Source organism: Neophocaena asiaeorientalis, unplaced genomic scaffold (genome assembly GCF_003031525.2).
Source record: "Neophocaena asiaeorientalis asiaeorientalis breed wild unplaced genomic scaffold, Neophocaena_asiaeorientalis_V1.1 scaffold33, whole genome shotgun sequence".
NCBI lineage: Eukaryota > Metazoa > Chordata > Mammalia > Artiodactyla > Phocoenidae > Neophocaena > Neophocaena asiaeorientalis.
Genome location: NW_020171988.1, coordinates 2,156,413 through 2,173,063, shown reverse-complemented (window position 1 = coordinate 2,173,063; position 16,651 = coordinate 2,156,413). Strand labels below are relative to the sequence as shown.

At 42.3% G+C, this 16,651-nt stretch overlaps 1 protein-coding gene across 3 annotated transcripts; it reads right to left on the bottom strand.

The window, feature by feature from the left end:
- Positions 1 to 1,688: 1,688 nt before the first annotated feature.
- Positions 1,689 to 16,599, bottom strand: METTL6 (methyltransferase 6, tRNA N3-cytidine). 3 transcript variants are annotated; one of them, XM_024747611.1, is made up of 5 exons: positions 15,987 to 16,599; positions 14,988 to 15,119; positions 9,389 to 9,559; positions 4,426 to 4,567; positions 1,689 to 2,051 (listed from the first exon to the last, which is right to left on the bottom strand). In XM_024747611.1, the coding sequence occupies exons 1-5, from the start codon at positions 16,209 to 16,211 to the stop codon at positions 1,870 to 1,872; spliced, it is 852 nt and encodes a 283-aa protein (XP_024603379.1). In that variant the 5' UTR covers positions 16,212 to 16,599; the 3' UTR covers positions 1,689 to 1,869. The 3 variants fall into 3 exon arrangements, with proteins under 3 accessions (XP_024603379.1, XP_024603387.1, XP_024603395.1); XM_024747619.1 differs by lacking the exon at positions 14,988 to 15,119 and having other exon boundaries at positions 1,736 to 2,051; positions 15,987 to 16,230; XM_024747627.1 differs by lacking the exon at positions 4,426 to 4,567 and having other exon boundaries at positions 1,875 to 2,051; positions 15,987 to 16,230.
- Positions 16,600 to 16,651: the final 52 nt, after the last annotated feature.

Genomic DNA, 16,651 nt, shown 5'->3' with positions numbered 1-16,651 from the left:
TGGGGCCATCATTGCTCCTGAGGACAGAGACAACTCCAAGTTGTGCTTGGAGGAAACCGTGGGCCTCATTTACAGGCATCCCCTCAGGCAACTCCTGGCAAAGGTAGAGGGGCCTTTTCTTATGGCCAGGTCCTCGTCAGCCTGTTTGGCTTGCTTTAGAGTCACTCCCGTCTCCAGGGCACGTGGTCGGCCAGATCAGCCACCTCTGGTAGGTCTCAGGACAATTATCCATGTCTTACAAGTAAGGAATCTGAGGTTCAAACAGAGTGAGTGGTGAGGCCACAACTGACTTCTGACAACAAAAGCCCACGCTTACACTACACCACACTGCTCCCCACTTTCTACTTTAAATATCCTGTCTTTATCCAGCTCAGCCACTAAAACCCAAGTGACATTTGTCAGACCTAGTGGAGGAAACAGGTGAAAGGACTTCTGAGGGGGCATTTAGCAGCATTCTGGGGCTGAAACTGGGTGTGGGATGCACTTGCTGGAGCCACTTGGAGGAAAGAGCTCTGGACTGGAGGTGGGGAGCCTGGGGCTGGTCGAGGCTCTCCCCCAACAAATTGCTCTGGGGCTGGGCTTGCCCCTCGCTCCATGAGGAAGCCCGTGATTCCCCGTCCCCCACCAGGTTCATCTTCTTTACAAGCTGATTTCAAAGGAGAACTCTGTACTAGTCCTCATCAGTTCTGCTCTTACCCAGGATAGCCATCCTCCAGCCTTCAAAAGAAGGGGAGAGAACACATAAAGCAACAGACCAGCAACAGACAGGGGCTCCTCTTGCTTCCCCTGCCCCTTAGCGCCCTCCCAAGCAGTCAGGGACAGATGGCAGAGTGAGGACACCCAGCAAGCATGCCGCCTGAGCCTCACTGCCTGTCCCTCTTCTCTCCGGGAGCGGCAGGGCTGACTCTAATTGTACAGAACGGCTATGACTACTGGCCAGCCCTCCCCACAGGGACCCCTCCCCTTCAAATGTGTTTGGCGTTGAAGGGCCCTAGCTGGCTGTGTGTGCGGTCCAGGCAGTACAGTCAAGACAACCATTCTCATGAACAGGAAACATCATGGCCTACAGGATCAGCTTTGTTAGCAGGCCAAAAGAACTCTGATTTCATTTTATAAAGTGAAAGTCATTACACAGGAATGCTTGGGAAACAGGTCAGCAGACCAATCTGAGGATTTTCCCATATGCCACCTCAGCAACTAGCCATGGCAGTCATTGCCTCTTAGCTGCTGCCGCCTCATTTCCCAGTGGGGAGCTGGGACAGGGGATGGCCTTCCCGTCTCCCTCAGGGCACTGTGGCCAGGGACTGGCCCAATTACAGACGGTCTCAAGAACGAAGCAGGGAGCCATGGGGTGTTCCTGAGACTTCCAATGCAAAAGTGGCATTTGTGGACACTGGTCCTAAGGAGGCACATAAAATGAACCAAAGCAGAGGGAAATGGGCAAACATGAGACACTGGAGAAAGAAGAGAAGAGAACAATCCTTCAAGCTAAAAATACACAGGGCTGTGTTATTTTAGTCTATTTGGCCTCATTTTTCCACAGGGTTGTCTGACATGCTGCCTAGAGACACATTTACAGACTTCAGGAGTAATGAATGACACGGGTCTCTCTAAGTGCTACAGGGCCCTCGTGCTTTCCTCTGTGGAATCTTAAGACAACACGGCTAAATCACTTTATACCATAAAACTTTCCTCTTCAGGTCTTGCAATTTTATTTACAATTCTGTAACACACACACACTTGCTACCTTTTAATATAAAAAGTATATATATTCATTTTAAAAAGTTAAAATATAAAAGTACACAAAATAAAGAGTGACTTTAAACTTTCCTCTTCAAGGGGAGGCACAGACATCAACTTCGTGAAAGGTCAGGACTCGTGGCCCAGGCACGGGGTCACAGGAGTTGGGTTCTTCAGAGACTTTCGGAACTTGCTCTGAAGGAAAACCCTTGGTACACACAGGCCTTCTTTTTTATTCACTGTCTCACGAAACACATACTTGTTCACCTCTTCTTCGTAACCTGTGTCCATAAAGAGCCGTGCCAGGAATTCTAGAAGACAAGCAGATCAACAGCGCTCGCAGTCTGGACTCCACTGCACCGCTGAGCAGTGGTGAGGGGGGCGGGAGGCTGAGACAGGGCATCCTTAATGGAAGGAGAACCTCAACACTAAAAGGTAAAGAAGGTTTTGTTCTGGAAAGTTAACAAACTCCTACTTCTCCCTGTCAAACAAAAACTCCCAAATAAACAATAAGCAAAAAAGTTTAAGAACAACCTGGAGTACGTCCTCCTTGCCCTACTGTGATTCCCCAAGGACAAGAGTCTGAGTAAAAAGAAACACAATTCCAGACTGGCTGTACTCATGCAAAGTACGTGTGTGCTCTATTTGTTTACATCAAGCACCTCATCTATGCTAACATGAAGGAGGAAAATCAGTGACCAAACTGGGGAGAAAAAAAATCATCTGATAGTGACATACCCTAAGGAAAAGTTAATCCAAGTAATACATCACTACACATTAAGTGAAACAAACAGAATGGCTACGTAGCAAAAACAAAGACTCTTATCGAGGGCATTACTCCAAAGAATGTGCTCTGAAGCACTCTGCAGATATTATTGCATCTTCTCATTTATAAATGGTTTAATCAGATTTCATGAATCCAAAACATTAAAACAAATTTTTAATTTTCACCGTAGATTTTTAATGGTTTTGTAGTTTTAATGGTAATCACTCATTTTTAGCTTTAAGAGACTATTTCACTTCAAGAAATACAAATGTTGTAAAAATTAGAGCTTAAGAAGGTAATTATCTTATGGTTCAGATTACAGGCATACCTCAGAGATATTGTGGGTTCGGTTCCAGACCACCACAATAAAGGCAAATATTGCAATAAAGCGAGCCACATGAATTTTCTGGTTTCTCAGTGCATATGAAGTTATGTTTACAGTATACTGTAGTCTATTAAGTGTGCAGTAGCACTGTGTCTAAACAATGTGTATACCTTAATTTAAAAATACTGTATTGCTAAAAATTGCTAACCATCATGTGAGCCTATAGTGAGTCTTAGTAGTAACGTCCAAGATCACTGATCACAGATCACCATAGGAAATATAATAATTTATAATAGTTCAAAATATTGCGAGAATTACCAAAATCTGACATAGAGGCATGAAGTGAGCAAATGCTGTGAGAAAAATGGTGCCAATAGACTTGTTCGACACAGGGTTGTCAGAAACATCCCATTTACGAAAAATGCAATATCCACGAAGCACAATAAAACGAGGTATACCCAGGGACTTGCCCCGTGGTCCAGTGGTTAAGACTCTGCACTTCCACTGCAGGGGGTGCAGGTTCGATCCCTGGTTAGGGAACTAAGATCCCACATGCCGCGAGACGTGGCCAAAATAAATAAATAAATAATAAAAAAGATGTTTTAAAAAAAAACAAAAAAACAAAAAACGAGGTATACCTGTATTTAACAGGCTTAAAACTAACGTTCAAAATACCTAAAAGAGGGCTTCCCTGGTGGCACAGTGGTTTAGAGTCCGCCTGCCGATGCAGGGGACACAGGTTCGTGCCCTGGTCCGGGAAGATCCCACATGCCGCAGAGCGGCTGGGCCCGTGAGCCATGGTCGCTGAGTCTGCGCGTCCGAAGCCTGTGCTCCGCAACGGGAGAGGCCACAACAGTGAGAGGCCCGCGTACCAAAAAAAAAAACTACCTAAAAGACTAAAATCATGTTCGGTGTTTGGATGGTTTTAAAATCATGTTCGGTGTTTGGATGGTTTTCTTATCAAAAAAGACCTTTTAAAGGCCCCTCTATAGCAAATTTGTGTAAAAAGTTTCAATCACTTTTTTCCTTAAAGATTTTTCCTGATGTGGACTATTTTTGAAATCTTTATTGAATTTGTTACAATATTGCTTGTTTTTTGTTTTGATGTTTTGGCCTCGAGGCATGTGGGGTCTTAGCTCCCCAACCAGAGATCGAACCTGCACCCTCTGCATTGAAAGATAAAGTCTTAACCACTGGACCGCCAGGGAAGTCCCTCAATCACTTTTATAGAAAAAGGTTTCTTACCTTTGTGAGACTCAAGTAATCTCAAGGCACTACCCTGTCCTATTTGCTTTATGCCTGAGTGAACGAAGTGAAGATTCTGGTTTGCTCTCCCCTCTTTCCAGCGCAGCTCCTGGCGTCATCCACATGGCGGCGCATCAGAGCCTGTCCACTGATCAGGCTCACTAACTGGACACGGTCACCAGAGGCGGCCCGTGAGCTCACAGCCAGGGCTGGTAAGTGGTGCACGTGAGCGGGCTTGTTCTGGGACCTTGTGCTTGTAAGGGGGGTACAGTCACCCCCACTCCAACTGGTACCACAGTGACAATGCAATCAAGGAAACAGCAGTCAAGACAGATTCCAGCAATCTTACCATCAGTGAAAAAATACGATCTGGTTCCATCTTGTCTAACATAAAAGTTTTCTGCAAGTTTGCTGCCGGCTTTAAACCTAAGCATGGCATGATCATACAGCCCATAGTCGCGAAACAAGACACTTTTGCCTGGTTTTAATACCTACGAAACAAAACAGGCTGCACGTAATTCAAGGACCCAGTCAAACAGAGCTTACTATAAAATAAAAGCTGATTAATTTAGGGATTAAAATACCTTGCATTTGTGACAGTTATGAAAGGGGCCAGACTGCAATACCCATACTATGAAGGAAAAGGGCCTGATAAGCAAAGGTGTGCTAAGACTTGGCAGTGTCCTGTGCACTGGAGGGGTACTTCCTGAGCACTAATGAGAGCTCTGTGGAAGGTCCAGTGTCACACAATTAAAGTGTTAAAGACATCAGAAGAAACAATCATACCCTCACTAAAACACGTTCTCCCACCATTTTATTAGCCATCTCCTAATCCATGACCCTGCAGTCAAATTGTTTCTTTAAAAAAATACTATGTCATTTTCACTTTTTACAGATTTTTTGGGCTTCCTCATCCTGAGTCTCAGCTCTGGTCTCCCACGCTACAATTCTGTATGGTTTGCCCACCACCCTAACAGTGGACGGCCCTCTATAGCTTACCAGACATTTTCTCATTGGGTCTTCACACAATTCTGGGAGGAAGGAAGGAAGGAGTGTGATTATCCTCTGTGAGACAAGGAAACTGGTAGCAGAAGAGGGAAGTGATTTGCCCACAATCATACAAAAGCTACTAAGGAGGGGGGGCAGGACTCAAGCTGGGGTTAAAGGCATCACACTGCAGGATCAGGGATGTTTGTTAGCCCTGGGCAGAGTAGGGGCGGGGGGGGGGGTGTCATTCCAATTCTGTGCTCACTACTGACAAGACAAGAGAGGCAGTGAGGGCAGGGGTAACTTGAGTATTCTTCCCACACTGCTGCACTTCTTGATTTGAAGCGAAGCATCCTCACGCTAGTGCAGTGTGTAGAGAAGGGACCAGTGTCAGGCTCCGGTGGGAGTCCCTCACTACAGCCTTTCAGAAATAGCTGTCACAGAGCAGATGTCTCAAAAATTGGAAGGTAAAATCCGCCGGGAGTGGTATAACTGCCCCTCTCTTACACAGCAAATAGCCATAAGCTTTTCAGAATGAAAAGAAAGTGGTACTTGCTGTGACACTTGCTTTTTATGCGGGGATTCTTTCAAACTGCGTAACTTTACCAAATAAGAGTGGACTTCAAAAGGGGGCATTGATTTTATTAAATATATTCTGCCCCATCACATCAACAAGATGATTTTTAAGACATGACATGTAGCACCTTTTATAGATTTTTGATGTAATTTGATGTTTCCTCTTCCTGAATAGAATAGGAAAGAATGCCCATAATACTCCAAGTGTGCTGCAGGTTTTCTCATTTAGCAAATTCTTTTTTTTTGGCCACGCCCCATGGCTTGTGGGATCTTAGTTCCCCATCCAGGGAGCAAACCCACGCCCTCGGAACTGAAAGCACGGAGTCCTAACCACTGGACTGCCAGGGAATTCCATCATTTAGCGAATTCTTATCAACGCTAGCATGCATTTAAAATATTGTCAGTAAAGTGCCTCTTCGATAAAAACATTCATACCTTGGTCAGAAGTGCTAAATTTTAAAATGTGAATAATTGAGAAGGAAAAAGTCTGAAAATTTTAGTCTGTGTGAGAAAGAAATCATTCTTAATTTCAGAGGGAAGGAAAGCCTGCATGGGACCCTTGCTCAGGAATTTGGGAAATCCTGGTCCATATCCCAGCTTTTCTGTTAACTGGTTGAATGACCATGGACAACATTGCATCCCTCTGAATGTATTTTCTCGTCCGTAAGACAGTAATTATGGTATAACACCTCCTTTGATGGCGGGGCTGTACAGCCACCGGCTTTCCTCGCCCTCCCAACAGCTCCAGGAAGAAAGCAGGTGAGGTCGACCAGACCCACTCCACGTTGAGTGAGGCTCAGAGTACAAGTGACTCGCCTGGGCTTTCAAGGCAAGTCAGTGGCACAGGAAAACCAAAATCTCGTCTTCTGATGACAAATTTGGTCTATTTTTATTTTACCGTTCTATTCGAAAACTGAGGGAATTCAACTTTAAGGCTGCCTTTCAGTGTAAAATTATGTGGTTTTAAAATTTCTCAGGTGTTAACATCCTAGAGTAATTATCTCTACCGTACAATAGCTTATTACTGTAGCTGATCAAGCAAGACTGCAGAGCTGCCCAAAGGGTGCCTGATTGTCAGAGGCTGAGAGCTCGCTTCTTCCAGTAATTTCCTGATGAAGCACATGGTCTCAAATTAATGAACCAGTGACTGACTATGCTTGACAGCATCACACTGCTGCCGTGAACTCATTCCAGGTCAGCTGAAAAAGGATTTCTATTGGGGGGTAAAAACAGGAAGACTGCTGAAATGGAATTTGTTACTATAAGAAAGGGGCCAGGTATGGACTGGGACAGCTCAAGTTAACTTTTCTTTTAATACAACACTTCATTATATACTAAATATAGATAACATGCTGTATGTTTCCATTTAAATCAAGAATAGGCATATCCTCATTAACACCCGGCTCTGTCAGACTTAACTTTATTAATCTAATTGTGTCTCATTATGGTTTTATTTTCCATTTCCTGGGTTATTGAGGTTATCTTTTCATATGTTAACTATTTGTGTGTTCTCTTCTGTAACATGACTGTTTGCTCATTTTTCTATTGTCATTCTTACTGTTACTCAGGAATTCCTTATACATTCTGGATACTAGGCCGACCAGGGATCGAAGCCATGCCCCCTACAGTGGAAGCTCGGAATCTTAACCACTAGACCGCCAAGGAAGTCCCTCAGTTGAGTAGATTTTAAGTTACTTTTCCCACCTTGTCTTTTCAATTTCTTTGTACTATACTGTCTTTTGAAGAACAGAAACTCTTAATTTTTTACCATCATCTTTATGCATAGAATGTTTCTGAATCTTTGAGAAAATTTTTCCTACTCTGAAGTCAAAGATTTTCTCCTATATTTTCTTCTGAAAGGCTTAAACTTTTGTCTTTTCCATTTGTCTTTAAATCCACCTGGAATGACTCTTGTATAGGATGTGAAGTAGGAATACAATTTTGGTTTTCTCTCACATGGCCTACCAACAGTCCCAGAATCATTTGCTGAGCAGTCCTTTTCCCAGGGATCTTCAATGTCACCTCTATCAACTATCAAATTTCCATATATATATGGATCTGCTTTTAAGCTATCACATTCCATTTGTCAATTTGTCTGTCCCTCTGCCAATACCACTGTGTCTTAATAATTGTAGTTGTAACAAGCCTTTATATCTGGTAGGGTATAAATCTCCCCATTGCCTTCTTCTTCAAGAGTGTTTTGACTCTTTGTTCCTTCATGTAAATTTAAAATCAGCTGTCAATTTCCTCAAAAAAAAAAAAGTCTACCAAAAAACTCAAAATCAAACAAAGAAGTAAAACAAAACAGGTAACATGAAGAGGAAAAGTAAGATTGCACAATGCGTGTTATTCTTTTTTAAGTGTACAGTTCTGTGGCACTGAGTACATTCATCTTATACTTATGTAATTCTGTTAATATTTTCTCATTAGACAATCATATTATCTGCAAATAATGAGTTCTGTTTCTTTCTCATTCTAAAACCCTTTATTCCTTTTTCTGGTCTTTTCCAGCTGACTAGGACCTCCAGTATAATGATGGATAGAATATTGACAGTGGGCACTCTCGTCCCCAGCAAAGTTCCAGACACTCCTTACTCTGCCCCTATTACCTCCGACTCCTTCCTAATCCCCAAAACCCTCCATCAAATCACGGTATCCTGAACGTCCCCTTCTTTTTTGTGCTAACAAAAACCTGACTGTCCCCTGAGGAAGCAGTTTTCCCTGCAACCTCTCAAGTCAGGCTGTGTTTTCTCCCATGGTCCTTGTATCACTGGGCGTGGGAATGGGTCTGGGGTTCTCCTTGCCCCACTGCTACTTTCTGTGCATTCCCCTTTCTCCTCCCCAAGCCTCATGTCTGAATCTCCTGTCATCAGATCATATCACCCACTATCCCTTATTGTTAGTCATCTATTAGTTCCAGGGTCATTTCCCTCCATTTCATGATGAACGCGTCTCCTGGTTTATGCTTTTATCCTCATACTACTCCATTCTTAATTCCCAACAATTTCAACATGCATGTGGGCTATGCTTCCAAATATGCTGGCCTCAATGATTTGAGCTTCTCTCTTCCAAAGATCTCGTCCTCCACCCTGCCTTAATCACTCGCTCCCACAGTAATGTCCTAAGGTCTTGTCAACACTGTAAAGTATAACCCCTTCATACTCTCAATGTCACACAAGTAACTCTCCGACCACCCCCTCCACCATTTTTCCAGCTCTTTCTCTAACTCCCCATCTTTCATAAACCTTCACCTTCACCTGAGTCATCAAATCAGGGATCCTCCCATCGGTCCCCTCTTCCCTCTTTACCTGGCTTAAGTCCCATGCCTATCTGTGGATATACACTGGGTTCTCATCTGTTCATATGCCAGGGCAGGGAAAGGAGAGGTAAGGAGGAAAAAACCTTACAAAACCTCACAAGCAGAGGGCTAAAACCATCTGAATTTTTTAAAAAATTGTTTTCAGTGAGAATAGTTATTCCCTAACAGGTTTCCAGCATCTTGAAATTTCTACCTCGCTACTCTTTTAAAACATCACGAACCAGGGTTAAATTTTAATGTACAGCTCTACATATACAGAGGCTCTCAGCTAATGTCCACTTCCTCAGCTTGCTGGACACTTTCCATTCTCTCTGTAAACTGACTGAAGCCACGAGACTCTGTCAATCGAGACAGCACGTGAGCCTCAGAGGGAAGGTAAGTGAAAAGATCAGGACATCTAACCCTCAAGTGCAGGCTCCCAATTACTAACCTTGTAAATGTTTTGTAAGACAAGGTGCATTTTATCAGGGTGAACCGCAGAGAGCACAAATATCAACATGACAACATCCACAGACTCCGGGGGCACGTGTTCCAGAAGGTCATCTTTAGTCAGATCACACTGGAATACCTTGCATCGTTCTGTGTCATATAAAGGATTTTGCTAGAGAGGAGAAAAACACAAAATAATTTTTACACCACATCCACGTTGACACATGGAGAAAAACACAGCATCAAAAGGAGATCCTACTTCTACGTGCACACTGCTGCACAGAAATCAACGATCACTTTGTAACTGGGTAAAACAGTAATGAACCATTTGCACATTAAAGCATGTAATGTTCAATACTGCTACAACAGACAAGATTTCATTTTAACAAATCATTTTTTTCCTTTTAAAAAAATTTTATTTTATATTGGAGTATATTTGATTAACAATGTTGTTAGTTTCAGGTGTACAGCAGAGTGATTCAGTTACACATATACACGTACCTATTCTTTTTCAAATTCTTTTCCCATTTAGGTTATTACAGAGTATCGAGCAGAGTTCCCTGTGCTATACAGCAGGTCCTTGTTGGTTACCTGTTTTATATATATTAACCAATCATTTTTAACTGTGTACACAGTCTATCACATATTCCAAATTGAGCATTTTAGAAGCATGTAACTCCAGAGGGATGATAATCCAAAACCAGCCTCTGCTCCCTTAACCCTATGAGAAGTCCTTCCAGCTTCCTTTATTGAGATGCTCCCACAGTTCTTCTGGGTATATTTTCCCTTGATGCAGCAAGCTAATAAAACCTAACTTTTTTTTTTTTTTAACTACAAGTGTGTTCCCGGTACATTTTGGTTCATTGTTTCAACACATGTATAAGAGCATTATGGAAAAAAATATCAAACTTTTCTTTAATGTAAATAAGGACTTTAATAAATTGAGAGATATACAAAGTTATTGGATGGGAAGGTTCAATGTTGAAAAGATGTCAGTTCTACCTATAACTCCTCTTATAAATCCAATGCAATCTCAACTGAATCTCCACAGATTTCTAGAAACTTGACAAGGTAAATTTTATTCATCTGGAAGTGAAAATCTTGAGGAATAGCCAAGATGATTTTTTTTTTTTGATAGTGGCCATCCTAATGGCTGTGAGGTGATATCACATTGTGGGGTTTTGTTTTTTTGTTTGTTTTAATTTATTTATTTTATTGATTTATTTTTTTTTGGCTGTGTTGGGTCTTCATTGCTGTGCATGGGCTTTCTCTAGTTGCAGTGAGCGGGGACTACTCTTCGTTGCGGTGCGCAGGCTTCTCATCGTGGTGGCTTCTCTTGTTGCAGAGTAAGGGCTCTAGGCGCATAGGCTTCAGTAGTTGCAGCATGCAGGCTCAGTAGTTGTGGCTCGCGGGCTCTAGAGCACAAGCTCAGTAGTTGTGGCGCACGGGCTTAGCTGCTCTGCGGCATGTGGGATCTTCCCAGACCAGGGCTTGAACCTGTGTCCCCTGCATTGGCAGGTGGATTCTTAACCACTGTGCCAACAGGGAAGCCTGCCAAGACGATTTTTAAATGAAGAACAATGGAAGAGGAGGCACACTACTGGACATCAAAACACATTACAAAATGAAGTACTAAAACAGTGTGGTTTGAGAATGGGGACAAATAGATCACTGAGACAGAACAGAGTCCCCAAATAGACCCATGTATAAAGAGGGATCAGTAGTGTATATGACAGAAGAGAGATGACAAAAATGACAATTAGATTTAAAAAAAGGTAGATGATAGGGACTTCCCTGGTGGCGCAGTGGTTAAGAATCCACCTGCCAATGCAGGGGACATGGGTTCGAGCCCTGGTCCGGGAAGACCCCACAGGCTGCGGAGCAACTAAACTCGTGCACCAAAACTACTGAGACTGTGCTCTAGAGTCCACAAGCCATAGCTACTGAGCCCACGTGCCACAACTACTGAAGCCCGCGTGCCTAGAGCCCGTACTCCGCAACAAGAGAAGCCAGTGCAATGAGAAGCCTGTGCACCGCAACAAAGAGTAGCCCCCTCTCTCCACAACTAGAGAAAGCCTGCGCACAGCAACAAAGACCCAATGTGGCCAAAAATAAATTTTAAAAAAAAAGGAGATAATACAGGTGACAATTATCAGGAATGGAAAACGAATTTCTCACTCAATTCACTGTTTGAACAGCTAGCTCTATCCACTTGTGTTAGAGGACAGCAGACCGCTTGGAGTAATAAAAGACTTGCAGCTCCAGTGCAGAGACGTAGAGAGGTGGAGAGATGTAGCTCCCATCCTTATAGGAAACAAGCTGGACAGACAGCAACTTTATGTGAACCCATGAAAGAACAGAGGTCAAAGAACCACCAGCCATCCCCAAATCTGGAGAGGGACAGGTGCCTTCAGGGAGACGCAGGACCCAAGCATTTGCTTACCTGAGGCAGTAGCCTTCAGCCTGGAAAGAGAAAATTAGAAATGTGACAAACAGCTGAAGCCACCGGGATGTTCCCACCCTTTGCAGGTGTTTCCACCAAGGACATCACCAGGCTCTCACAGAGACAATGGTGCTCTTTCTGGTGCCGGACTTTCTCACCTCCTTTAAGGGAGGAAAGGTTTAACCTGCAGGGGAAAAGCCATCTGAAGCCTGTATCCTTAGGGCACTGGTGGAGTACCACTACCACTGGGGGAGGGCCCTACTCTTCCCAGACCTAGTCTTAATCTGCAGAGCGAATGGCCTCAAGACCACAGAGGATGACAGAGGCGGGAAGCGATGGGAGAGAAAAGCTCTATTCCTGGAGAAGCAGAAGCACTTGTGAGGGTCACACCCCTAAGACACAGGTCCATTATGCAGTTCAAAAACTGAGAATCAGAACATTAGAGAACAGTCTCTTTCCCCACATACTACCAACAAATCTCCAGTAATAACAACAGTGGATTGCTGGGAAAGCTGCAAGAGACAGACTCTTCATGGTGAACAGCACAAAGGGAAGACCCAAAGTCAAGAGGAGCAACAAAAACAAAGTCACCAGAGGAGTTTGAAGTCTCTGAGGCCAATAGCAACAACAAACCTCACAGGTAACTACAGCAACAAGAGACTTCAAATAGAGCCCAACTCCTGTCTAGATTATTACAAATCCTTATTACCTCAGTATCCACTGCCCTATATAACATACCCAGCTTTCAACAAAAAAGAACAAGGCGTACCAAAAGGCAAGAAAAAATATGCTCTGAAGAGACAATCAATCATGAGAACCAGACTCAAATATGACACAGACGTTGAAACTACAGGTTTGGACATTTAAAATAACTGTGATTAACATATTAAAGGCTCTAAAGGAAAAGGAAGACAACATGCAAGATCAGATAGGTAATTTCACAGAGAGATAGAAACTACAAAACAAATCAACTGGAAATGCTAAAAACAAAAAACTTAGTTACAGAAATGAAGAATGCTTTTGACAGACTCATCAATAGGAATGCCTACTGCCTAAAGAGGAACCAGTGAACTTGATGATAGGACAATAAATTACACAAACGGAAGAAAGGGAAAAAAAGTTAAAAACAAACAAAAAACCAGCATCCAAGAGCTGTGAGACAATACAAATGGTATAACATACAAGTAATTGGAATCCTAGAAAGAGAAGAGGAAACAGAGCTGAAGAAATACTTGAAGATACAATGGCCAAACTTTTTCCAGATTGATTGAAAACCATAACCAAAATTTTAAAAAGCATATCTATGTGATTACAGAACTTATAAACAAGACATAAAACCTTCGTACCTTAAAAGGAAAAGATTATAGACCAGATAGATTTAATTGATATTTATAGGACATTCCATCCAAAAACAGCAGACTACACTTTCTTCTCAAGTGCCCATGGAACATTCTCCAGGATAAATCACATCCTGGGTCACAGATCAAGCAGGGGATGTGGGCTTGATCCCTGGTCAGGGAACTAAGATCCCACACGCCGTGGGGCAACTAAGCCCACACACCACAACTACCGCGCTGGAGCACCACAACTAGAGAGCCCGCACACCGCAACTACTGAGCCTGCGTGCTCTGGAGCCTGCGCACCACAACTACAGAGAAGCCTGTTCACTGCAACGAAGAGCCCGCATGCCACAACTAAGACGTGACACAGCCAAACATAAATAAATAAATAATTGCAGACAGTACTTTTTGCTCATAAGATTGGAAGATATAAAGAAGACTGATGTCAAATGTTAAGGGCATAGAGGAAAAAATATCTTTATATTATTGGTGAAATTATAAATTGGTATAATTTTCTGGATGGAAGCCTGGCATTATCTACTTAAATTTCAACATGTATCCTTTCTCCAAGGAATTCTATTCTATTATTCACCACAGAAATAAGTGCATACATGTATTTTGGGGCATGTGTACAATTTTGATCACATTAACCCTACTTGTAAGAGCAAAAAATTAGAAACAATTCAAACAATTACCAACAAGGCAATTGTTACAGTATGGCATATCCGTTCTATGGGATACTACAACAGGTAAATGAAATACAGTGGACCTACATGTACTAGGATGAAAAACTCGGCAAGATATAACATAGAGTGAAGAAAGCAGTTTATAGTACAATGTGATGACACTATTTAAAAAGTCTAATAGATGCTAAAACTGTGAAAGGTTGGTGGAAAACTACATATCTGCATGTTGCCAAAGTATCCCCCACATATCTGCTAGTGACAAAAAGAAAATACCTGTGCAACAAAGGAATTAGGTAGTTACTACCTTAACCCAGCGATCAAAACAGCATCACTTACAGCGAGATTACACTACTGCCTCCTGATAGGATGCAGTATGAAAGAAACAACATCAGCTATTAAAGTATTTTTGCCCAAAGTATTTTACCTGATTTAAATCTAACTTCTAGTTTACAGGAAATACAGAAACAAGTTAAACAATGATTAAAAGAAACAATCAGACCCAATTTGGCATGTGGGACCTCATTATAGAAAATGGCTTGCTCTCCGAAAATTTAATGTCAGTGGGGAAAAGGTCAAGGGGAAGGGCAGGAATGTTGTAGGCTAAGGAGATCTAAGGTACATAATAAAGTGTAAGATGTAGTCCTTAATTAAATATAGCTACTAAAGACACCTGGGGCTATTGGGGGAAATCTGAATCCAGACTGCGTATTAATGACATTAGGGAATTACAGTTATTTTTGTCAGACATGATAAGTATATTGTAGTCATGTAGAAAAAGTCCTCATTTTTTTTTTTTAAGATGTAGGCATACATATATAGGAGTGAAGCGTGTCAACATTTGTAACTTACTTTAAAACAGTTCAGCAAGTCTATAAAGCAAAAATAGCAAAATGCTGGCAATCATTAAATCTGGATACAAGGATAAGGATGTTGTTTGATATTTCTTTCTACTTTTCTGAATACTGCTATGTTTCTGTATGTATTATACATGCATGTAAACAGGAAAACTAGGTTCACAGGGATCATAGCTGGTTAGCTTCAGGGAGAGGACTGAAATTGGGCAAATGGGTGTAGAAGGCAGGTCCAACAAGTCTAGGAAAATACAACAAAACACACAGCTGGGGCACCAACCTTGACATATTCAACTGCTCTTGGAGAAAAATCACAGGCATAGGCAAAGATATTCGGATCTTCTAAAAGCGGGAATAAACAGTTCCCAACCCCACAACCAGCTTCAAGCATAGTCAATTTTTGATCTTCAAACTGAGGAAAGAGAACCCAAAGTTACAGTACACTACATCTACATAATGAAGAAAAAACTAAAAGGTCCATAACACGAGACAAGGTCTCTGCCCCCATGGAGTAGACAATTAAGTGAACTGATAACCCAAAGCCACTGATACCTCGTCCAACATTGGGCAGTTTGGTGTGGAGAAAACAAAGCATAACGGTTAACAGAATAGGCTCTGAGGTTAAACCGCATGCACTCAAATCTGGACTCCTCCCCTCGCCCCGGGTTCTATCACTGAACAAATCACTTAAACAGCTTTGTGCCTCAATTTCATCAGCAAGTGGGGATAATACTAACGCCAAACTTCACCACGTTATTATAAGGCTTAAGTTACAGAACACATGTAAAGTTCTAGAAAACGGGCATGATAAAGTGTTCATCATTATTATTATTATGAACCTGTCACTGAAATCATTCATCATGAATTTAATATTTACAACTTTCAGATTAGCTTTAAAAAACAGAAAATGCCCCCTTTTTTTAAAACTTACAAAAAAAGCATATATTTATCTACTTTTCCTTCTCTTGCCATAATACAGAAGGATGATGCTGATGGCCTGATATGTCGGTGTGAAGTGGTTGATTTCAAAATTCTGTGACTGGCCTTTGTTAGACAACAGGACTGCAGTTACAGCGTCTTTTCTCCTCTGTATTATACAACTCAGCGACTGCTAAAACTACTTGAGACAAACAGTGTATATCTAAGGTACAAAAATTTATGAAGCCTCTGAGAGGTTTCATAAATTATCTCACACTCCCCCTGGGAATGCAATAAAGCACCCCCTCTTCTACACATTCTAAATGAAGAACAGCTCAAATAAGGTGTAATATTAGTTTACCTCTCTACATGATCTGAGCTCCTCAAACTCTCTGGTGGTCCAGTGTCTATCTTTGAAGAAATTAGTGCTATTTCTTTTGTAAAAAAGGTCCCAGTTCTTCTGAGCCTCTTTTTCCAGTTTTTGCTGTTTATAATCAGACACTAAAGCTTGGTCTCTTGTCAGTTTCTCCTCTTCTTCAGAGCTGAGAATCCTTGCCTGAAGCCCTTTCCTTTGCAAAGCAGCCATCTCCTAAGTTGATGGTAATATATTTAACACCGCTGGAGATTCTCCATTCCTGAACAACCTGAGGAATTCAAGCCGATACTGCAGACACAGGCAGGGTTTTCTCAGATGTGGTCCCTCAGGTTGGGTCCAAGCCTCAGGCAGCATCGGGTGTTTCGCAGGAAAAAGAGACTCCGGTTGGGGGGTTCTATAACACTTTTTTAAAGATGCTGAGTTAGTGGTCCTACAACAGTTCTTTCACCTAACAGTTCAACTCAGCAAACGTTTACTACGTGCTGACCTTACACAAATCCCTGATCCGCTATTGAATATGTCACAAAGACCAAGACACAGCCGCTGCCTTCAGAGGGCTGACATTCAGCGGCCAGGGCTCTCACGCACAGAACTGTAAGGACGGTCACCGTTTCCAAGGACCGGAGACTCAGTGTTTTTCGGGGAAAACA